The sequence below is a fragment of the Ovis aries genome, chromosome 1, assembly GCF_016772045.2.
Source record: "Ovis aries strain OAR_USU_Benz2616 breed Rambouillet chromosome 1, ARS-UI_Ramb_v3.0, whole genome shotgun sequence".
Taxonomy (NCBI): Eukaryota; Metazoa; Chordata; class Mammalia; order Artiodactyla; family Bovidae; genus Ovis; species Ovis aries.
This window is the reverse complement of record NC_056054.1, coordinates 18,978,379-19,002,690: the sequence shown is the minus strand read 5'-3', so window position 1 is coordinate 19,002,690 and position 24,312 is coordinate 18,978,379. Positions and strand designations below refer to the sequence as shown.

Below are 24,312 nucleotides of genomic sequence, written 5' to 3'. Positions count from 1 at the left end.
TGCTGGGGGAGTGGCCGGAGGCTCTGAACTGGGAGTTGGGAGTCCCAGTTTCTCTTCTTACCCTTACTTGCTCTGTGAACCTTAGACTGTTCTTTTCTCTTTCTGGGGCTCATTTTCCCTGACTGACGGGACTGTGTCTCCTTTTAGGTTTTCTTTCACCTTTGACAGTCTGTGATTTTCACAGAAAGTGCTGCAGCAGTAAGAATGCATTCATTAGACTGAACATTATGATTCTCAAAGACAGTCAGTTTATTTATATTTTTCCCGGGTTATTTTTACCCGCTTGAGGCAGGGCCTGTGACTGATGAGTTGCAGACAGGTGTTACTGTGTTCTTGAGGACGCCTCTGTGGCTCAGGTGCCCGAGTACCTGTGCTGATGCAGGTCAGATTGGGGCAGGGACTTGCCCTGAGATTCGGTGCTGGGGATGCTGCGGCTGTCCCACGTGCTTCCAGTCACCTGGACCCAGAACCTGCCTCAGTGCCATGGGGTTTCTCTGGAATGCACCGCTGCCTCCCAGTCTGGCTCTCCCACCCCACTCACCAACATGTGGTTTGTAGAATCTTAATTCCCTGACCAGGGATTGAATCCAGGACCACAGCAGTGAAAGCCCTAAGTGCTAACCACTGGGCCACCAGGGAACTCCCCAGTCAGGCTTTTTATGGAATGGATTGAGTTCAGGGATGGTACAAACCCGTACCCTCCCCAGAGATATCCCAAGTGGATGGGGAGGTGGGGTGGGAGTGGACCCCATATTTCATGATGGGCTTCTCTTCTTTTCTCTCCCCCAGGCTCCCCTGGCCTGCATGTGGATATTAAAGGATGGCCCCCTCCTTTCGCCCTTCCTTCCCCCTCCAGTAATGGAAGGCTATAAAATGTCTATTTACCCAAGACACCAGAATGACTCCTCTGTGGTTCCACTAATCTGGTGATTTGGTGCTTCTCTGGTCTCTCAGGTAAATACGGATCGAGGCTTTTTATAAAGGCATATTATTTCCCTCATTAAATGTGTGTTTTGGCACATGCGTTATTTACCTGACCGACAGTAATGGCTGCAGAGGAGCCATTGTGTCTGTTGTGTAAATACTCTGCCCAGAGACGGTCCTCCAGGGGCTGTGGCGCGGGCCTGCGCCTCCGAATCGGGCCGTTTTCCCCTCCCCTGCCCCACGGGGAGGCTGGTCCCTTTATTTTGAAGAGAGAGAATCATTCATTTTCTGCTCTGCCATAGGCTACTTACTACCTTTAATTTGCTAGAAGGAAATGGGTGTCAGAGTAAATGTGTGTAAATCTTGGTCTCGGGTGAAAGCTGGTGTGCAAATAGATATACAGAGAACATAAACGGTTCCTTTTGAGTTCTGCCCGTCAATTAGATTCTCATAGTCCCGGCTGATGATACAGGTTATCGACTTATATTCTGCAGACTTGTGACTGAAGTATAAAGACATCAACAGAAAGGGGAAATCCCTAAGATGTCAGCGGGTAGACAGGCAGGTGGGGCACCTCTGCAGGGAGTGCAGGGGTGTTTCTGGAGCAGATGCTAGCAGTGGCAGGAGTGCCCAGTGAGGGGGCACTGGGCGGGGGCGCTTAGGATGGAGACTGTGCATTGAGGGCTGGCTTTTGCCAGCCTCCGGGCAGCCTACCTTCTGTAGGCAGTACGGGATTATGGCTCCTTCATGTACTATTCCCTATTTCACTTTTTTTTAATAACATTGCATGTGGCTTAAATTTTTTTTTTTTAAGTTTGAAATAGGCCAGATTTATATAAAGTTAGAAGTAGAGTACAAAGAATTTTTTTTCCTGAACTGTTTAGTTGCCTACCTAACACTCTGTCACCCTAAATACTTTGCATGTATTTCCTACGTGCAAGGACATTCTCCTACCTAACCATAGCACAACCATCAAAATTAATGTTGATATGTTGCTTCCATTTAATCCTCAAATCCCATTCAAGTTTTGCCAGTTGGCCCAATAATGATCTTTGTAACAAAATGATCCAGTTCAACATCATGCATTGCATTTAGTTACCAGGTCTGTTTAATCTCTGGTAGACTTTTCCCAGTAAAATTTCCATGATATTCATGACTTTGATACTTTTGAAGATTACAGGCTGGTTATTTTGTAGACTGCCTCCCTTAGGGTGGGCAGACTTAGGGTTTGTCTGGTATTTTCTCGTGATTAGATTCAGGTTATGCATCTAATGCAGGAGACCCTGGTTCGATTTCTGGGTCAGGAAGATCCACTGGAGAAAGAATAGGCTACCCACTCCAGTATTCTTGGGCTTCCCTTGTGTCTCAGCTGGTAAAGACTCCGCCTGCAATGCTCCCCAGGTTGCGAAGATCCCCTGGAGAAGGGAAAGGCTACCCACTCCAGTATTCTGGCCTGGAGAATTCCATGGACTGTACAGTCTGTGGGGTCGCAGAGAGTCAAGCATGATTGAGCGACTTGCACTTCATTTCATGCATTTTTGATAGAAATATCACAGAAATGATGCCTTGATTTTCTCATTGCATCCTGTCATGTGATGCATGATTTTGACTAATCCCATTACTGATGATGTTCATTTTGCTCACTGGATTGGGGTGATGTCTGCTAGGCTTCTGCACTGTAAACTTACTCCCTGTTAGTAAGCATTTTGTGGGTAGATACTTTGAAACTATGTGAATTCCCTTGCCAAACTTTAACTTTTAAAGTTATTCATTCATTTATTTTTATCTTAAGGCCTCATGGTTTCCTTTTTTTATTCAGTGCATAATAATCCATTAATATTATTTACTTGCCAGTGGGAGCCCCTTCAAGCTGGCTTCTGCATCCTTTGAGTGTCTCCCTGCTTTCTGGGACAATAAGATGTTCTAAGCTCATCTTGTGCTTTCTCTGCTGTAGCCCTGGAATCGGCCATTTCTCCAAAGAGGATTGTTTCTCCCTGGCCCTTCAGTAAACAGAGCTAGAAAATATATATACATGTGTCTATATATTTGTGTGTAGATATATACTCATCCTCACATCTACATCTAGCTTTATTTTTATAGCATACATGTCAGAAACCTTGAGTACAACTCCAATTCCAGTTGAAGCTATTTCCAGTTCCACTTTGATATACAGATGTTTTTCCCTTTCCATATTAACAGTGAGAAGCCTGGTCCCACTACCCTTGATGCAGTCCCCTTTTGGGTCAGTCCCTCTGTATGTAACTAATCTCCCTGTGTTGCCACTGCCCTTTCCCCTCTTGGGTGTTTCTTTTACCTACCCTTGGCTCCCCCACCAGGCTGCTCTGCCCTCTCTCCCAGTGGATGCCCTTCGTACCCAGCTAGGGCTGTGGTGCTCTGCATCACACCTTCCTGCCTCTTTATGAATGCTGATATCTAGCCCCCGCCCCCCAACACACATACTCTTCTGTTCCTCCCACTGCAGCTGATGGAGACTTGTACTTTCCTCTCCCACAATTCATGGCTCTAAAGCTTTTAGACTGACTTTTGTAGGAAGAGAAGAGCTGCCTTCTTTTTCTTGACATGAGTTGAACTCGATTTTTAGAAGTAAGGGAAGTATGGAACCCAGTGACTGCGTACATGTGGAGGCCTGGTCTACTGTCTGCTCTCAAGGCTTTTTTAAAAAAAATTCTTTAAAATTATTTTTTTCTTGGGGTATAGTTGTTTTACACTGTTGTGTTAGTTTTTGCTATATAGCAGAAAAGTGAATCAGCTATATGTATACAAAGATTCTCTCTTTTTTGAATTTCCTTCAAAGACTTTTTACAAGAGAGAAACTCTTTGATGTGGGTGAAATCAGCTGAGAAAGGAAGCGTTGGCCATTGTGAGGACCTTTGGCTATCAATGTGTTTGTTGTCCATGCCAGGGGATAGGGCATGTATAGTATATGGTATGGGAGGTCTAGAGCAGTCTGGGGAGGCAGAAGATGTTGATGTTACTCTGAGATTGCCTTATGCATTGGGTTTATAGGCTCAAAGTATGGGGGTCCTGGGTTGGCCAGGTGGGCATAACCCAACAGGATGATAGTAATAATGGTAAGCTAATACTTATTGAGCCCTGTGTGCCAAACCCTGCTCTCATTTCACTCTCATTTAAGGAGTAGGAGCTGCTATTGTCATTTTACAGGTGAGGAATTGAACAGAACTTGTCCAAGGTGCCATGGGCAAGCAAATAAGTGGTAAAACCAGGATTCAAAGCCAGAAGTGCTCCTTAATCACGATGCTTAATTGCCTGCAGTATTTGGCAAGTTGGGTCTGATTGACCATAAACACTTTGCATAGTATATATACATACTGGAAAACATTAAAACTTTCAAAAGTACTTATACATGGCCTGGCTTTGAGGACTTAGAGAATAAGGCACTGAGGGACTTTGAATCCAAACTAGAATGTATAATCTGAGCAGACTGGTGTCTCCCATGTCAGCAAGGCTTCCAATACTGTTCAGGAGTGGGTGACGTGAAGAGTTATTTTGGATTCCAGCTTTCAAAGGAGTGTTGGCCCGTTTGCCTTTCCAAGGGATTCCATAATGGAACCCAAGCCAGCCTTTGTCTATCTCAGGCTCCGGATCTGGGCTGCGGGGTCGGGCTGTGTTTTTGGAGAGGCTGTGAAGCCACGGTGAAAACAAGCACTGTGCTTGTGCTGGGATCATGAAGAACTTAAAATACTTTCCAGTCCTAGTTCTCCGTGGGCTCTCACTGTAGGAGTAGGGACATTGTGGACCCACACCAGCATGTAAATATTGTAGGCCAGTTCGTGTGTCGCAGGAGAGCGGGATGAGAAGTAATACTTTGCATCGTCTGTGCTCACTCAGGTGGTAGTAACATCGTTGCCTTGAGGGTGCAGCTGGACTTCCTGGCTGCTGGCCTCCGTGCTACACCAGGGAGTGAGTGCCCACTGCAGTCTTTCAGAGACAAGCTTTTGGATCTGTCAGAGTGGGGCTTCAGAAAGCTTAAACTGTGGCTGTTTCCATATTGAGCAGCAAGATTTCTGGTTTAACTTTGAGGATTAAAGTTTGAGGGAATTTGAGTATTGGGTATGAAATGGGAAAAACACAAAATTTCTGCTTTATTCCTCTTTTTCTTTTTTAAGGAAGCTTGAGTTATTTGTGAGTAAAACTTAAGCTTTGATTTTTATATTTCGTTAGCTCTCTAAGGAGCAGAGATCCTGCAAATTTAAAGGGAAAACTTGAAAAGTGATTTGGATTTTTTTTTTTTTTTTTGCACATGTTCACTCAGAAAACTTTACTAGATTTTTAGCAATGCTCCCATTACTGCCACATCTGGGTTTTCTCTTTTTCTTCCCTATTTAAAAAAAGTCCTGCAGTCATTCAAGGCCTCTGGTAGAGAGTCTAAAGGCAGGGGAGGGAAAGGGCTGAGGCTGTTGCCAGCTGTGCTCTGCAGGCGTCATTCATTCCCCCAGGTGCCACTTACTGTCTGGGGGCTGGAGAGTCCCCAGACTGTGGTGAGCAAGCTCCCTGTGTTGCCTCTGCCTGCTTTCCAATTGGAAGAAGGGAGGCGGGCATGTGGAGACGGTAGGATACAGAAAGGAATGCCAGGGGCAAGTGGCTGGGAATGTAGCTGAGGAGAGAATCCTGGGCATTTTCTGCGGTTTGTCTGAGTCTACCTAACGCCCAATGCTAGCACCTTTACTGACTGCAATGGGGTCACCCCCGGGTAACTTTGGGAAACTTAGCCTTAATGGTAACTGTTGCCACCTGAGACGTGACCACAGCATTTTTGTCCCTCCTCTCTTTTGAACTTCAGAGCTCCCCTTAAAGATCAAGACCAGTGCTGCATCTTGTTTTGAGATGGTCTGGGAGACTCAGAGCTGTCATAATGCTGTGGGGGCCAGTGTTTAGGGTCTCGAGCTTCAGTCATGAGTACTGGGGTTTAGAAAAGGGGCACAGGAACACTGGGGAGTGGTTCATGTTGTGTGAATATTCCTGAAGACTAGATGGAACAGGGCCACGGTGGGAGGGAGTAACCCAGACTCTGTTCTTTTTTTTTTTTTTTTCTCTTTCTTTTCCTTTTTTTTTTTTTTAACTCCCCCCCCTAAGTTTTAGATGCTTCTGGATGTTCAATGCTAGCACCTTTACAGACTGGAGCAGCTCGATTTTCTTCATATTTGCTTTCAAGAGCAAGAAAAGTGCTGGGCTCTCACTTGTTTTCTCCTTGTGGTGTTCCGGAGTTCTGCTCCATATCCACCAGAAAGCTGGCGGCCCACAGCTTTGGCGCATCCATGGCGGCAATGATGTCCTTCCCTCCCCAGAGGTATCACTACTTTTTAGTGCTGGACTTTGAGGCCACGTGTGACAAGCCACAGATTCATCCTCAGGTAACTGTTGCGTCATTGCTTCAGCAAAGGTGGGGTGGGCAAGGAGGGAGGGAGGAGAGACTGGCTTTCTGGGACGCAGAGGCACTTTCTCTTGTCTTCTTGGCTTTTAGCTACTTATCTGGAGTTCCTGCCTAAGAAGCAAGACTTGCCTCAGGCATCCCAGGGCGAGGCAAACCTGAGAGGCCTCTGGAGGCAACTGGGCACACTGTTTCTCTCTGGTCTCAGCCTTTGAGAATCAGAGATTTCCTTCTGTCCCATCCTTCCTCTCTCCTTTCCCTTCCCTCCTTCCTTCTCCTGCTGCTGCTGCATGTTGTTCGAAGGAATACTGTGTTAGTCAGCCTACAAGTTGGCCCCCAGTGATCCTTGCCTCCCAATATTCCTACCTGTGGTCGTTCCCCTTCCACACTGAATCCGAGCTAGCCCTGTATAGTCAATAGAGTAGCGCGGAAGACACTGTGTGACTTCTGAGGCTCAGTCATAAAAAGCATCGCAGCCCACCTTGCTCTTTCGGATCACTTGCTCTGGGAGAAGCCAGCCACCATGCTTTGAGGACACTCAAGCAGCCCTGGGGAGAGGTGCCTGTGTACAGGAACTGAGACTCTTAGCTAAAAGCCAGTACCAACTTGCTAGTGGTGTTTCCTGGCCCTGTCTTGAAGTGAATCTGCCAGCCCCAGTCAAGCCTTCAGATAACTACAACCCCAGTGGACATCTGACTTCAACCTCAGGAGAGACCCTGAGTCTGACTGACCAGCCGAGCCACTCCTGAATTCCTGGCTCATAAAAACTGTGAGAGAATGAATGATTATTGATGTTTTAAGCCATTAAGTTTTGGGATGATTTGTTACACAGCATTTGATAACTCAAACAACCATTGTTGCACTGTTGGAAAGGGAAGTTTCTTGCTTTTCTTTTTTCTTAGTTAATTACCAGCTGTGTTCAGGGATCTTTTACCTTTGAAGGTAGTGCTGCTAGGAAGCTTGCATTAGCAGCGAGAGACTCGTGCACCTGTGATACTAGAGTGCTTGGTATTTGCTTTGGGGGTGTGCCTGGGGGCTGATATGGCAGCTCATTATAGTGTGGGGGTCTTGGGTGTGCCTGACTCTAGAACTGTAACTTCCCTGTAGGGCTGGATTATCAGGTGTGTAATTTGGGGGTGTGTAGACATGTTGGTCTGGGAGTAGCTTTTAGTAGTTAGAGGAGGAGAAGAGGATGGTAGGAGCCCTGCAGAGGTGAAGTGGGTTCATTTCTCATGGTTGGTTTTTTCCCAGGAAAGGGTTCTATCTTTAGATAGGAGATTATTTTTCAGAAAGCAGATACCATAATGCTTTTACCTTCCCTTACTCCTCTCTTTCCTATTCTCCCTTAAGCTAGTGGTCTACTTAGGGAAAGGACTGAAAGCAGGCCTGCTAAGGCTTGAGAAGACAGGAGCCGTATGAGGAGAGCGTCCTAGGGAAAGGAACTTTGCACGAGAGGGAGGATGGCCTGGGAGCTGCCTGAGCCACTTATTTTCTCAGCCTCTTGCTCCTACCCACGCTGCAGAGTCATCTTCTCCACCTCCCCAACCTCCTGGAGATTCTGTGATAGGTGTGCTTGGGTGGTGGTTGGGAGTCTTGGTTACATAGATTCTCTGGAGTTGAGAATCAGGGAGCCATACCCCGTTGTGCCATATCTCCCTTGCTGATGACTGCAGGCACTGAGTAAGCCCAAGCAGGACCTGAGTCTAAAAATCTAACACATCCCTATTGCACAGGATTCAGCCCTCTTCTGAAGCCTCACGGTTGCTGGGTACCTTCTCCATGACATTTCCTGCTTTCTGCTTCCTGACACCTGCCTGTGTATGTTTGTTTCTGAACTTTTCAGTTAGATTGTATGCTGAGATAATGATGTAGCTTTGTGCTCTTGCCCTACAGAGGGTTCTGCCAATGTTATTGAAGATGAAGCTTGATTCATGTCTCATTTTGGTCTGTCAGTATTACCTTTCATTTCTCTTTCAAGGACATTGTTCTTTTAATTTTTCTTTTTATTAATTTATTACAGTGCTGAAAATGTAATGCAGTGCAGACTTAAATCACTTGTATCACCAACTTCCTTCCGAGGAAGGAAGAAACCTTCTGGACCGGGTTTGAAGTTGGGCTTCCTGCTGTTCACCAGGATCTGAGCCTGATTAAAGATTATCTCCAGAGTCAATGAACCCTGATGATGTGATTCCAAGGGCACTTAAGGAATTGGCTGTCCTGGTTCATTATTAGCAAAGCATTAGCTGTTGCTGTAGAGAACTCAGGAAGAAGCATTTGCTGTCTTGCTTATCTTTAAAAGGCGAATACGAATGATCTTGGAAATTATAGACCCGTTAGTTTACTGTGATTCCAGAGAAGATACTTGACCTGATCGTCAGATAATCAATCAGCAAACAGCTAGAAGAGCATAGGGTACTGAGTAATAACTTGCATGGGTTTGTGAAGAAGAGCAAATCCTGTCAGATCAATCTAACTTCTTGCTGTGACATAGTGATGGATCTGAGTGGATCTAGGGCAGGTGATAAATGTAACGCATCTCTACTTCATTAGGTCTCTACAGTGCTGTGATCAACAGGTAGGAAGGTGAGTTTGGGGCCAGACAGTTCTGTTGTTGAACCAAGACCGCTCTCAGGAAGGGGATGGGTGGCTCAGAGTGACTTGAGACTTACTGTTATTGGCAACTTAAAGCCCTCCTCTCTCTCTCTCTCTCTCTGAAAACAAACAAACAAACAAACAAAATCTTACCTAAAGTTTGCAGGTGGTGGAGTCCTGACAGAATTCAAAGAAAGTTGGAAGGTGGATTGGAACAGTTGTCAGTCCCAGATAACACCGTGTCCTTCCACTGAGCTCTTCACAGGTCAGGTTCTCATTATAACCTCTGCATTGTTTAGGTCTTTTGATCAACATGGCTAGTGAAGGAATTGGAGAGAAGCTTAGGATAAGAGGAACAAGAATCATTAAAGGCACAAAAATTAAGACTTAGAAAAAAAAATTTAATATACTTTTAGTGACTGATTTTTTTGTCCAGACTGGGAAGGAGTTGTTCCAAGGAGAATGATAATAACTTGCTCCTCATTTTAATAAAGACCAAAAAAGAATTTGAATGGGAGCAGGAAAGACTGAGATTTGGGATGAGTGTCTGCTTCTAGACATGACAGTGAAAGAACCTGAGTATGTTGTACAGGTTAGGTCCGCTCTCCCTAGTGGCTTGGTGACTGTCCACCTGCACAGATACTTCACAGGCAAGCTCTGCATGCCTCCTGGGGATACATTTGGACTGTGAATCAGAACCCCAGCTCCTCTCCTGCCTGACTCCCAAGAGTTGAACTCTTGAGAACGCTTGAGCACAGTGCACTTCTGATTCTTCTGGGAGTGTATCATATCCCTCATTTGTGTAGGAGGCAGGAACAAGTTTTGGGCCAGGGCCTCTCTGGAGTCTTGGCGTGGGGTTCATTTCCCTCATCTGTGTCTGCCATTCAGAAGTCCCTGAGTCAGCTTGTAGGGACTATCCAAAAGGATTGCCACCATACAAACGGACAGGCGCAAACTCAGTTGTACTTAACAATACTGATTGTAAATATGGTAAAACATCTGGTATTTTCCATTTGGCATAATTTTTGCTGTTTACTTTTGCACTTTGTTCGGATTGCTGAAACTGGAATGGCTGGTTTGCCAGTAGCAGGCTTTCGCCTTTCTGGTATTTGCACTCATTTTGTTTTATGTGTTTTGATTCGGATTGACATGATAGGTATAGGTTGAATATGAGACTGTTTTTCATTTGAAGATATTTTTTCACGTAATTTAGGTGGATTACCATGTTTTAGAGACTCAGAACGTGAGGTATACAATTCCTTTCTTGCCTCAGGAATTGTTTCTTGACGTGAAAGTAGGTTTTTATCTGGTTGAGAATCGTGACTGCCTTGTCCTCAATCAGCAAGAGTTCACGTTGCTCTTCTTGGTGTGGATGTGCATCAGATGATGGCGGCTGTGACCCTGAAGCCCAGGGAGCAGCCTGAAAGCTTTGGTGGGAACTTTAATTGTGCTGCTTTAACCTGGGGGCAAGTTCTCTCACCACCTCAGTGTTCAGAAAAGCCCGAAGCAAATGTAAGTGAGGGAAATGAGGGGTAGGCCACGAAACGTGGGGAGGAGGAAGTAACCTGGGCTGTCCAGATGGCCAGGGAGGGGTAGCCCAGGGCTCCTCTCTGGAAGCGCAGTGCTGGTTGCCCCTCCTCTCCCTCCGGGAGTTTGTCCATCAGGCTCGGTCAGGCCCCAAGGTGCAGTCTTTTCCTTGCTGCTCCGCAGCAGCCCCACTGACTGTTTTCCTTCCCATCTGTATTCAAGTGCCTATAACTTTGGAGGAAAATGACCTTTGGGGTTGAGGTTTTCTAGTGTTTGCTCTTTGTCCACAGGGACTTTTTTTTTTTTTTTTTAAGGAAACCTTGAAGAGACTCCATCTGCATTTTGAGTTAGAACTATGAGTAAAGGCATTTCTTTTTTATAGAAAGTTGTCCAGATGCTGGGTTATTTGGGGAGGGCAGGGTTGGGGGAGGGTTGATAGTGACAGGAGAAGGGATAATATAGAAGAGGGGCGTTTGGTGGATTTTTGGTATGATTTGAAGCTGACTCCTCATTATTAGTCTTGTGAAAGAGACACTTTGGAAAACTTCACAGGAAATTGATTATGATCACTACAGATCACACTATATTGGTCTTCTTCTCCTCCATTCGAGGCTGGGCAGCAGGAGGCCCCTACCCCCTCTACCGCCCTCCCCAGCCCCCCACCCACCTGATACACACACATTGCTGTTGCTCTGTATTCAGCTGCTTCCCTTCTCTGCTCCTGGTTCCTGCACTTTGCAAGTGGATGGAAAGGTCATTCCCTAGAGAAAGAACTCACCCCTTCTTGCCTTTCACTCGTCCTGGTCCAGGTTCCTCCAAGTGGGAGGGGTCAGGTCAGGCTCTTTAGCAGAAGGGCCCCGTTGCTGGGTTGCGGTCCATCTGCCCATGGCCCCAGTCAGCCCGCCTCCTTTTTCTGTACCGACAGGCGAAGGCGCTGACGCTATTCTATTCTTCTAAACTGGGAAATGAAATGCAAAACCGACGTTAATGTAACATTATGGTTGAGATTAAATGCACCAAAATCAGGAAATTCAAAGTTATGCTTCCCACAGCAACTATAACTCAGCCTCATCTGGCGTGTGTAGTATTTTGTGTTAGTACGGATGGTGTTATATGTTAAGACATTAAAGTTAACACCATAAGCAGAGCACAAAATGCTTGAGGGGGCTGAGTTATGATGACTGTGTGAGCCGTAAGTGTTCTTGCATAGGCTCTCAACTCCTGGAATAATTTTTCCCCTGCCCATCAGACCAATTATTGCCTTTCTTCGTAGTTATATGTCTGCTTTAGCACATCTCTTCTTCCAGGGTCACTATAAATGAATTCCTCTATTGGTGGCCAGTGATGGGTGGGAATGGGGCAGCCCACTAGGCCCTTTTGTCCTTTTTGTTGCTGCTTCCATAAATGTGGTGCCTCCCCTGCCCCCTCCCCGGGCCCCGCCTCCACAGGCTGCAGTTTCCTGGTGGTCCCTCATCGGGATGGGCCTCCCAAGGCTCTCACTGTGGCTCCTCACTAGTGCTCCCTGAATGGGAACAAGCATTTGCTGTGTCCGGGTCTTGGCCCTGTTGAAACTTCAAGTGAAAGCCAAATGGGGCCTTCGTTATTCGGAGCAGACATAGCAATGGGAAAGTAAAATGTACACCTCGGGGAGCGGGGCACCGGTGCCTGGTGGTGCTCCCTGGTGTGTCTGGCATAGCAGAGGTGCAGTCGCAGTGGGTTTATCTGCCCCTCTGCCTTCCCCAGGGTTTATACCTTTAACCCGCCCTAGTGTGTAGCTAGGCTCTGGAGTTGCCTGGGGGTGGGACCAGGAACTTTCCTTGGGAAGCGCTGGGTCACTGGTAACAAAATCAACCACGTAATTTAGTGCGAATCAGGAGACATTTCCCCCAGCCTGTTATTATCTGGTGGCCTCTCCAGGGCTGAGACAGCTGTTGGAATGCAGATTTTGTTAGACACTGGGCTAAGGTTGGTGGTGGGGAAGAGCTCTAAAGAATGGGGCCATTGATGAATGGTGAATGAAATCAGGGATTGTCGAACAGTGACACTGAGCTGCCTTTTAAGGTTTTTGTTGGACATGACAAAACCAACCAAGTCTGTAAAAGAATAGGACCTCATGGTAACCACCTTAGAGGCAATGAAAAAGCCTCTTTTTACTTTCTGGATAAAACCTTCAACCTCTATGTTAGATGCCAGGATATAAAAACAAGAAATGGTTCCTGCCCTCAAGGGGCTCATAGTCAAGGAACATGATAACCACCATCGCCTGGGTGAGTACTTGGCACAGTGGGCGCGCAGAGCAGGGGAACGGTCAGCCCTGCTTCTGGAGGGGTCGCATAGCTCCCCATTAAGGAAAGCCAGGAGGTCAGGAGTGCCAAGTGGACCCAAGGGCTCTCAGAACTGCTGCAGCAGGAACAAAAGAAGGTGCTCACAGAATGCACCAGGACCAACTGACCGGAGTCTGAAAAAACTGAGCTGGATTGCAAGCTTGCTTGTGTGGATGTTGAAAATGAGGGAGAGGGAGGATGAAGACTTTGAACTGGCAATTTTTTTTCTTTTCTTTTTTTTTTTTTTTCTGTGCCACGTGGCTTATGGGATCTTTCAGGCCCCAACCAGGGATTGAACCCAGGCCCTGAGAGCATTGAGTCCTAACCACTGGACCACCAAGGAAGTCCCAGAACCCAGCCAGTGATTTCACCATTTGGCTAGTAGGATTGTCTGTATCATTATTATGGTATTTTTCACATTCAAGAACATCAGTGAGACTGTGAAAGCTACAAAAGGTTTAAGAGAATTTTATGCAATAAAAGTGTGAGAGGCAGAAGGGTGAGGGTCAAATAGAAATATGTGAGCTGAGGCCCTGAGGCATTGTCAGGGAGCTGCCCCAGAAGGTAGCGCTGGGCTGGACTGTGAGGTCTCTAGGGAGAGGCAAGGGCTAGGGGACGACATCACCCCCAACCCCCTGCTCCCAGTACTGGCAGTTAGGATCTGAATCTGCTAGGCATCCCATGGGAAGACCTCCTTCCATAGACTGGGGAGGTTTATACCCTTCAAACAGATAAATGGCTGGCTGACTTAACACTGAGAACAGAAGGAAGGAGGGAAGGATTAATGAAGAGGCAGGAGGAGAGAAATGACTTGCTACAGACTGGAGAGGGTGGAAGGTGGGGACAAAATGAGCTGTCCGTGTAAGCAGCAGCAACAGGTAACAGCCACAGAAAGCAAGCTGGTGCTTTGGGAAGGGGAAGGGGGAGTGAAATCCTGAGGAGCATGTAGGGTTGGTCTTGGGCTTCACTTCACTTCTCCCTGCCCCCGACCTGTCTTGTTTTTCCTCTCCCCTCTGTTGATTACATTTCGTACTTTGTAGACCGGAATCGGTTGTCTGACATGAGGAAAACGGATATTAGGAGGTGCTTCCTCCATCTCTGTGTCTTGTTGGGAAAAAGGATCCTGCATCATTTTGATTAAGATGCTTTGAAATGATTATTTTTTATCCCTTTATCCTAGGTGTTCACAATACTTAAAAAGCTCCCACAGTCATACATTTATGTGATGAGTTTTGAGCTCTAGCTGTGGAACTTGAGTCATTGCCTAAAAGCCTGGAACAAGAGTGTTCCCAGATTGACATCAGCCAACCCCACCCCCACCCCCGCCCCCAGGCTGGCAGGTCTGCAGCAGAAGGGTGAGCAGGCTAGGACAGGCACAGATGGTTTGTGTGTGTTGAGTGCTGCTATGGGCAAAGCCTGGTTAGTTACTGGGAGAATCAGAAAGGAGGGAGGAGGACTCTGGAGGGGAAGTCAAGCATTATGGAAGCTCTTCACTTGAAGTAAAACTGCCTTGGAATGGGCTTGTTTAGACCCTGACCCTCCCGTCTAGTCAAGGCTATGGTTTTTCCAGCGGTCATGTATGGATGTGAGAGTTGGACTATAAAGAAAGCTGAGCGCCAAAGAATTGATGCTTTTGAACTGTGGTGTTGGAGAAGACTGTTAAGAGTCCCTTGGACTGCAAGGAGATCCGACCAGTCCATCCTAAAGGAGATCAGTCCTAGGTGTTCATTGGAACAACTGATGTTGAAGCTGAAACTCCAACACTTTGGCCACCTGATGCGAAGAGCTGACTCATTTGGAAAGACCCTGATGCTGGGAAAGATTGAGTGCAGGAGGAGAAGGGGACGACAAGGGATGAGATGGTTGGATGGCGTCATCGACTCGATGGACATGGGTTTGGGTGGCCTCCAGGAGTTGGTGATGGACAGGGAGGCCTGGCGTGCTGTGGTTCATGGGGTTGCAGAGTCGGACATGACTGAGCAACTGAACTGAACTGAACTGAACTGTCTGTAGTGGCCAGTAGGAGATCTTGGTCCATGGTAGTAAATGTCTGTTGTGTGAGTTCCACTGTTCCAGTGCCCTGGTCGGTGTCTAGTCCAGGGGAGGCCCTTCCAGCCAAGGGCTTGTCTGAAGGCTAACTGCTAGCAGAGGCTCTCTCACTGGGAGGTGCTGATGTTGCTGAAAGAAAGGACGTGCAGAGTCCACAGTAAGGTTTATAAAGTAAAATCGGCAAGCCAGGAAAGGAATTATGAATGTTGTTGAGTGGAAGAGAGGAAACAGAAGTAGATGTTGTTAGCCAGTGTTCAAGGGAATGGAAAGGAAGGTGTTCCAAGGGGTTAAATATGGGCAGAGGGAATCTGGTTAGAAGCTATTACTTGAAAGTGGGTTAGTGGGTTGGACTAAGGTGGTGATGGTGGGAATGGAGAAGAGTTTTGTGTTGTAGCCCTTAGATCTGCTGGGAAAGAAACAAGCTTGAGAACCATACTGTTTAGTAGCTCATAGCTTTTTGGGGTACTGGTGGGGTCTGGTTGTCAGTAGTGCTAAGAGATTTAATGAGGAGTGGAGAGCAGAAACCACGGTGGTTATAAATGGAGTGCTCTGCAATGAAGGCCTGTGTCAGGGACGCCTGATGTAGGTGAGCTTAGTGATGTAGGCAGTTACTTTACTGCTGTGGTATCTGTTTGATGAACTGTTTGACCATGTCCTTTGGGAAGTAGATGGTAATGGTGGATAGGACGATAGTTGGCTGAAAAGCTTGGAATCTTGCTCTACCAGTGGGATAAACTGAGGGCCATGGCTTGAAATTGCAGTGTCTGAAATGGAGTTCAGGGGCTCTGTATTGATCACAGTCTGTGCTCCCCACCTCTCCCCAGCACTGCTGCTGCTACTGCTGCTAAGTCGCTTCAGTCATGTCCGACTCTGTGCGACCCCATAGACGGCAGCCCACTAGGCTCCTCTGTCCCTGGGATTCTCCAGGCAAGAACACTGGAATGGGTTGCCATTTCCTTCTCCAATGCATGAAAGTGAAAAGTGAAAGTGAAGTCACTCAGTCTTGCCCGATTCTTAGCGACCCCATGGACTGCAGCCTACCAGGCTCCTCCGTCCATGGGATTTTCCAGGGAAGAGTACTGGAGTGGGTTGCCATTGAATGCAAAACCAACTGATCTGCTGAAAGGGATGGGTAGCTGGAGATGGAGGAGGCGGGACTGATGCCTGGGAGGAAGCATGCCATTTTGATAAGGTCTCCTTTCACTAGAGAGGTAAGGTGACCAGAGAAACAATGCCTGGGGCAGGCCTTAGAGGAAGTTCATGGTATCGTGTGGAGGTGGTGAGGTGTCTCCAGCTCGGGGCCTCAGGCTATTGTAGGAATTGCTGTGATCCTGCTCTACATCTGTGGCCAGTGTTAGGCTTAATCAGGACCAGGGGTAAAAAGAAAGCTCCTGGGTGATGTCTGTAATGAGAGGTCTTCCTTGGAGAGGTATCCAGCCCCATGTTTTGATTCATTTTTCTGAAGAGAGTAGTATGATGAGTGCTCTGTGGGTAGCTGATGCCCTGGGTCTTGATCACGTTATTGAAAGGAGCAGGCATTGCCTTGGCAGGAGAACCTCTTGCAAGCTTCTTAACAGAAATGTGTCAACTTGCTCTACACAGTTCTGGGATGTGACATGCCAGCTTTTCCACCGTGGATCTCTGCAGCCAGGAGAATGAAATGTCTGATGGCAGAAGCCAGGAGTGGTTGGCAGATATAAAGGGCTCACCTGAGGAGCTTGAAAGTGGGCCGAGCAAGGGTTTATTCTGAGAGTCAAGAACCCTGGGCTCTGATGTTCTTTTGTCAGTATCTCTGCGATAAGGACTTAGTCACACAGATATTCTAGACTATACCTTGGCTAAAATGTGGTCTGAGAACCAGTGGCATCCCCATCCGCTGGGATCTTGTTAGAAATACGGAATATCAGGCCCTTGTCGTTCAGTTGTTCAAGTTGTGTCTGACTCTTTTGTGACCCCCATGGACTGTAACCAGGCTCCTCTGTCCATGGGGTTTTCCAGGCAAGAATACTGGAGTGGGTTGCTATTTTATTCTCCAGGGAATCTTCCTGGACCAGGGATTGAACCCAGGCCACCTGCGCTGGTAGGTAGATTCTTTACCACTGAGCCACCTGGGAAGCCCGTTATCAGGCCCAGCATTAGACAGAATGTATTTTGACAAGATGTCAGGTAATTTGAAGTCTGAGAAACACTGCTTTACTCCACCAGTGGTTCTCAAACTTCAACAAGTCTTAGAATCACCTGGAAGCTTTTTAAAACACAGATTGCTGGGTCTACCCTCAGGATTTCTGATTCAGAAAGTCTGGATTGGAGGCCAGAAACTTGCATTTCTCATAAATTCCCAGGAGATGGGAATTTATGCTGCCTGTAAGGGAGCATGCTTTTAAGTCACTGACCACCTTAGCTTTCCTGTCTGTAAAATAGGGCAGTGATGCCTGCCTTATGGAGATGTGGATTCCGATGAGCCAGTGTGCGGGAGAAGTGTTCAGGCAATGTGGACAAGATGCCAGTCTGTGTCACTTGCTTACTGGTCAGTGATTTTGAAAATCTGCCGTCATGGCAGCACAAGTGTTTCCCTGGCCTGGCTTCTGGCTATTGGGCACACACAGAGAGCAGGGGATCTATGAAGCTCCCTTGAGGGATGCTGTCTTCTGTGAAGAGATGAGCGGCCCCTGGGACTGTGAATGGGGATTACTGTGCAAGGCTTCCTGAAGCCCAACTAGCCTCTCTGGGCTTCTCTTCTAGTTGCCTGGCCAGAGCCCGCTCTCTGCCTGAGTGGGCCTGGTCTGCCTTGATCACCTGTTACTCAGCCCCACATCTTCACTCCTGGCTAGTGGGTCTTCAGTGCAATATTTGCATTGATTGGAAAAAATGGACTTTGTCAAACCAAGCCCTTAATTCATCTTTTGTGTTACATAACTTTCCCCACCCTACTGGGTGATTAACTGAACAGGCTTTGGCTGCAGCATGTGCCCTCGTGCCAGAATGTAGACTCTCAACCTCCCCTCAAAGTGAGGTGAACCAAGGCAGAGGCTGTTCTATGAGAAGCCGTATAGCAGAGTGCTTAGGAGCAGGGACTCCAGAAATGGACCCTCTGGATCCGAGTCTGGTGTCCGCCACCAGTATGCCGTGCAGTATGACCTGCCTTGAGTGAGTTACTTGTGCTTTGTATGCCTTAGTTGGCATTATTGGCAAAATGGGATTAATAATAGTACCAATCTTATAGGACTATTGGGAGGATAAAATATAAGAGCTCAGAACTGTGCCTGGCATGCATGTAATAGTTATATGTGTCAGCTCTTGTTAGGAGAATTCCTACTAATGTTATTTTGACTCATGGCCTCATAGTAAGCTATTGGGGTACAGCAGGTAGCTGGGAGGCAGGCCCTCCTTCCCTGGGGAGCATAAAGAGCCTGCAGGTCCTCTATCAACATGTAGACGGAGCCACAGCACTATCCAAAGAGAGTTTTTCCCTCCGTTAGAATGGTAAGTTGAATTTGGCGCCCTTCCACTTCCATGCCCTCCTGTACTGCTGCCCCTGGGGGACCTCTCCTGCACACAACCTGAGATTTGTTTAAATTAATTCCCGGACAAATGTAGGTATACAGGTAGCTATAAAGAAATCATTTGGTTGTTTGCTGCCCGGAAGGGTCAGCTTCACAGAGGCCACTAATATCAGAAGTTATTTACAATTGAGTATTGAAGATGTTTAAACTGAGGCTGATTCAGAGTCATGTGTGTGTAGACACCAGCTTGTACACCCCTGGGTGAGGATGTAGTTTCTAAGATTTTTGGTCTCCTTCATTTATTGGTATTATATGTTTTTAAAAATTCAGATTTCAGTAAAATCTGAATTGTAATTCAGTTTGCACTCCCCTCCCACCCCCGCCGCCGTAAAGAACAGCAGTCTCTATTTTCACCCTCTTTTCTGTATTTTAATTGCTTTGGGGTCTGTGGGAATGGGTGAAGACAGACGTGTAGGTGAAAAATCAGCCTTGTACAGCTTCAATTTTTTACCCTTCCTTGTCCTGAAACTTCGAGCATCAGCTCTCATCTGTCAAAGTGTAAATCAGCAATTAAAACCCAAACAGCCAAATGCCAAAGATGACCTGAAGCACAAAGCAACTGACAAACAAGTCCGGACAAATCGACGGGTAATTTATAAGCTTTGCCCTAAAATCTAATTATTTGGCAATTCGAATTTGCAGCCAGCCAGGGCTCGGCAATAAATTTAACCCGCCATAAATTATTTAGGAGCAGGCTGTGGTGTAAATCAAAACCACGAGTGTTTGTTTAAGAAATAAGCTCCTTGTGCATAAAATGTCTTTTTTTCTCCCCCCCAAAGGAGAAACTGTTAAGTCAACTACGGTCCCTTCACTCCCCAGTGCAGCCTACACTTCTCCCTTCTCCCTCTCAACTTCCCCTCTTCCCTGTGGTCAAGAGGCTCCTTGATCCCTTGGAGAAAGGTCTTGCCTTTGCATGAAACTTTTATCCAAAAGTCTTTGTCTGGATAAAATCCACGTTTTCACTAGGTACTGCTTTTTCTGCCTTGTTGTGTGATGATGTTGCTTTTGGATTTTGTCAAACCTTTCTCTGCAGGAGTGCACACTTTTTGGACTTTGAATCAGTGGATGGAGAGAAGGCATAGATTAGTTGTAAACTGCGAGAATGCCGGAGAAGGCAATGGCACCCCACTCCAGTACTCTTGCCTGGCAAATCCCATGGACGGAGGAGCGTGGTGGGCTGCAGTCCATGGGGTCGCTAGGAGTCGGACACGACTGAGCGACTTCACTTTCACTTTTCACATTCATGCACTGGAGAAGGAAATGGCAACCCACTCCAGTGTTCTTGCCTGGAGAATCCCAGGAATGGGCCAGCCTGGTGGGCTGCTGTCTCTAGGGTCACACAGAGTCGGACATGACTGAAGCGACGTAGCAGCAGCAGAGGGAATGCCAGTTCCTAGACTGAGAAGGGGGAGCCATGAAAAATGATCTGCTCGTTTCAGAGAAGACCGTAGAAAGATTGGCTCAGGGCAAAGAAGAATCTGTGCTTTGGAGAAAAGGTCTGTAAGAGTGCCACACTATTAAACCCTCTGCCCCATTGTCAAAAAATGCCTAACCCAAAGTCCTTCTGCTTAAAATCCTTTTGTTGTTGTATCTTTGAATATCATCTTACCACTGCAGACACTTTAGCTTAAGGGAGTTTGAATACCCTGAAAGCAACCTACATGTTTATTTATTATAATCTACTGATTGTGGGCGTGAAATTTCATTTGAAATGCTGTTGCGGTTTTGTCTTCAGTTTATCAAGAGAATCACTGGGGTTCCTACTTCAGCAATTAGAAAGTAGCTGCATTTGAAATCTTTGCTCCAAGAGAAACTTCTACTCAAGAAGATAAAAGAATATTTGCTTGGTGCTTCCTTTTTATCTCTCTGTCTTCCTTCCCCTTAAAAAAAAAATACTTACAGCTGGCATTTTATTGAGTGAGACAGCAGATACAATAGGTTTGGAACCATGGGTACTTTGAAAAATCCAAGTTCTAAGGCTTTTGTGCTTAGTTGTCAAGTTGTGGCTAGTTCCCATCCATCATCAGCAGACCAGCTTTTTTGGGTTGTGGTGCTCTGCTCTTGGACAACCTAGTAGTGCAGGTAGCCGTGGATGGTGTAGGGTGACCAGCTGTCCTAATTTTAGCAGATTTCTGCTCCAGGAATCTGTGGTCCCAGGCACACAGAAAACTGGGACGTTGGTTTGTAGCAGTTGAGGGAGGCTGGGAGATGAGAGGCAGGGGATCTGGTAGAAAAGTTCTTTGCAGCCTGGCTCTGCCACCTCCCATCTTGTTACCTTAGGTAGGTCACTTTGCCTCTCTGGTCCTATGGAGAACTCTGTGAAAACAGAATTTTTCTGTTAGAGGCATGCTCTTGGCTTCTCTCTTGCCATTTATCAGCCCCTTTATGTGTTTACTTACCAAAAGCTGAGCGTGGGGTCAGTGTGCTGAAACAGACCTGAGTGCTAGAGATGCAGACTGAAGGCTCATAGTTTCACCCTCCCTGAGCACAGAGCCCAGCACTGTGTGTGTCCCTGCAGCTGTAGTGGAGGCTTTTCAGTTGGAATCCTGCAGGACTTTCTGCCTGGATGGTTCACATTCATTGCTCTTATAACTCAAGAACAGTCTTTCTTCTTAGCAGATAGAGCACTGAGCTCCTTAAAGACAGTCTTTCAGACTAAAAGAATCAGATCTTTCTTGACCCTTCAGATTTTGAGAGCTGTTAGTCCTACTGTCTTTAAGTCTCTTTTTCCCCATTTGGAGTCCCAGCTCTGTCCCTTCCTAGCAGTGCAGCCTTGAGCAAGTGACAGCTGCTTTTGGGGTCTTAGTTGTTCTGTAAAACAGGCCTAGTAGGGATTCCCATTTCGTGAGCTGTTAGGTGGATTCAGTGTCGTCATTCCTGTTGCCCATTTAGCAGAATGTCTGCCACCGCTGTTGTTGTTGTTCAGTCACTCAGTCGTGTCCGACTCTGCAACCCCGTGGGCTGCAGCTTCCCTGCCCTTCACCACCTCCTGGAGCTTGTTCAAACTCATGTCCATTGGGTCGGTGATGTCATCCAACCATCTCATCCTCTGTCGTCCCCGTGTCCTCCTGCCCTCAATCTTTCCAAGCATCAGGGTCTTTTCCAGTGATTCTGCTCTTCCCATCAGGTGGCCAAAGTATTGGAGCTTCAGCATCAGTCCTTCCAGTGAATATTCAGCACTGATTTTCTTTAGGATGGACTGGTTGGATCTCCTTGCAGTCCTAGGGACTCTCAAGCATCTTCTCCAACACCACAGTTCAAAAGCATCAATTCTTCAGCGCTCGGCTTTCTTTATGGTCCAACTCTCATATCCACACATGACTACTGGAAAACCTGTAGCTTTGACTAGAAGGACCTTTGTTGCCAAAGTAATGTCTCTGCTTTTTAATGTGCTGTCTAGATTTGTCATAGCTTTTCTTCCAAGAAGCAAGCGTCTTTTAATTTCATGGCTGCAGTCACCATCTGCAGTGATTTTGAAGCCCAAGAAAATAAAGTCTGTCACTGTTTCCATTGTTTCCCCATCTGTTTGCCATGAATGGGAAATAGTCCAGTGATGGGACTGGATGCCATGGTCTTCGTTTTTTGAATGTTGAGTTTTAAGTCAGTGTTTTCACTCTCCTCTTTCACCTTCATCAAGAGGCTCTTCAGTTCTTCACTTTCTGCCGTAAGGGTGCTGTCATCTGCGTATCTGAGGTTATTGATATTTCTCCCAGCAATCTTGATTCCAGCTTGTGCTTCATCCAGCCAGCATTTTGCATGATATACTCTGCATGGAAGTTAGATAAGCAGGGTAACAATGTACAGCCTTGGCGTGCTCCTTCCCAATTTGGAACCAGTCTGTTGTTCCATGTCCAGTTCTGTCTGCCACATCAGTTCAGTTCAGTCACTCAGTCGTGTCCGACTCTTTGCAACCCCATGAATTGCAGCACACCAGGCCTCCCTGTCCATCACCAACTCCCGGAGTTCACTCAGACTCACGTCCATCGAGTCAGTGATGCCATCCAGCCATCTCATCCTCGGTCGTTTCCTTCTCCTCCTGCCCCCAATCCCTCTCAGCATCAGAGTCTTTTCCAATGAGTCAACTCTTCGCATGAGGTGGCCAAAGTACTGGAGTTTCAGCTTTAGCATCATTCCTTCCAAAGAAATCCCAGGGCTGATCTCCTTCAGAATGGATTGGTTGGATCTCCTTGCAGTCCAAGGGACTCTCAAAAGTCTTCTCCAACACCACAGTTCAAAAGCATCAATTCTTTGGTGCTCAGCCTTCTTCACAGTCCAACTCTCACATCCATACGTGACCACAGGAAAAACCATAGCCTTGACTAGACGGAATGGAAAGAATGAAATGATTCCATCTTGTGTTTGTCTCTGAAGGTGTTGGGGCCGGCTCCTCACTACCCCTGCCCAGGCTCCCAGCACTTCGGAGAGAGGAGACGCCTCACATTGTATTTGCCTTTGTGTCTACACCCAGCCCCCGCCTGGTAAAAGTAGGTGCTTAATAGTATTGGTTTATGACCTGATGATGATGACAATATGACTTACCTTCCAGGATTAAAAAGGGTAAGATGAGAAGGTGTATTTGAAAACGTATAATAAAAAGCATAACCCTGGGTATGTTGCTCCATTAAGATACTTCTCGTAGTGCGTTGTTCGTCATTTGCTCTTTTGCTCTCTGGTTCATGTAAAGTAAAGCAGACATCTTACCTCTAAATCACATTCCTACAACCTGACCAGAGTCCCATACAGAGTAGATGCTCAGGTAGTTTAATTGGATGCAAACATCATACAGAAGTAAGGAATTGTGAAATTACTATTAGGGCTTGAAAAGAGGGCTGTTAAATACAAACCAGTTCTTCTTTCCTTCATGATGCTGCCTTTACACAAGCAGACACTCAGCTGTTCCTTTTAAAAAAACTTTGTCCAAGGGGAATGAGGAAATTGAGGGAGGGCAAAGGAGGAAGGGCAGAATAACAGGTTCATGATCCGAATAGCTGCCCCTAGGAGTTGGCACTTAGGGACATCTTCATAAGCTTTGGGTGGAATGAATGTGATCAGCCTGTAGCTTTGGGGTTCCCTCTCTGATCATTATCAGCTGAAAACTTATGAAGTGTTTGGCCTACCCTAGCTGTACAGGCTGCAGAGTTTTGTCAGCTGGTACAGACTGGGGGTCCTCTGCCATGAATAGGCTGTTGAGAACAGTGCTTTGAGGTTCTGGGCTTGTCTGGGCAATATGGAAAGGTTAGAAGTAGCTAAATGAGATCCTTTTTGTTCTAACTCCCCAAAGGGTCTTCTATCAGAAGTTCCTCTTTCACATGTTCCTTGGCTCAAAAGAATATGCCAGTGTGTAAGGTCGGTGTTACAGTAGCTGATGGTGGTGCTGAGGTAGGACCCCTCCAAACTCATGTTCTGAGATTGGCCTTGTTCTTGGTCTTGGAGAGAAGTCTTGGCTGATGGCCAAACAGCGTTGGAGAGGTGTTTAGGATAGGTCCAATCTGCTGCATGCTGGCCCGCAGACATTTCAGAGGGGTTACCCCTCTTCATACAGAGCCAAGGCTGACTTGTTCCCCCTCTCTGGGAGGGTGATTTTGAGTGTGAGCGCTTAGGTTGGCTCCATTTCCCCAGGGGCGAGGAAGCCAGTGGCAGGAAGGATTGAGCTGCAGTAGGGAAACCCAAAGGCCAAGTTTTAAGAGTATCTACTGGGAATGCTGACTTGGTGCTGGTCAGAGCGGGAGCTGAAGCGCTTACTATTTTACAATAAATACTAATAAAATTCTAGATCTATAATAACATTTCAGATCTCTAAAACAAACCATGTGCTTGTAAAAAAGTGGAAAGAGATCAACTTTAAGCCATAAATTCTTGGTAATAGAGGGGTTTTTTTCTATTTATGTTTGATAGATATTTTTGTTTCCAGAGGAATGTCAAC

General features: G+C 46.6%; 1 protein-coding gene across 18 annotated transcripts in view; it reads left to right on the top strand.

Annotated features, from left to right (window-relative positions):
* The window catches only part of ERI3 (ERI1 exoribonuclease family member 3), a 132,506-nt gene that overhangs the window by 8,230 nt on the left and 99,964 nt on the right, over positions 1-24,312 (top strand). For 9 of the 18 annotated variants that reach the window (XM_004001901.4, XM_012120995.4, XM_027969092.2 and 6 more), the window contains one exon: positions 6,040-6,317. The exons of 2 other annotated variants lie outside the window; for them this stretch is intronic. In XM_004001901.4, coding sequence (XP_004001950.1) covers positions 6,063-6,317 — 255 coding nt within the window. In that variant the 5' untranslated portion in view covers positions 6,040-6,062. Of the gene's footprint in view, positions 1-789; positions 955-5,325; positions 5,515-6,039; positions 6,318-24,312 lie in introns of those variants that run through there. 7 more of the 18 variants (XM_027969090.2, XM_060402689.1, XM_027969058.2 and 4 more) reach the window with 3 other exon arrangements.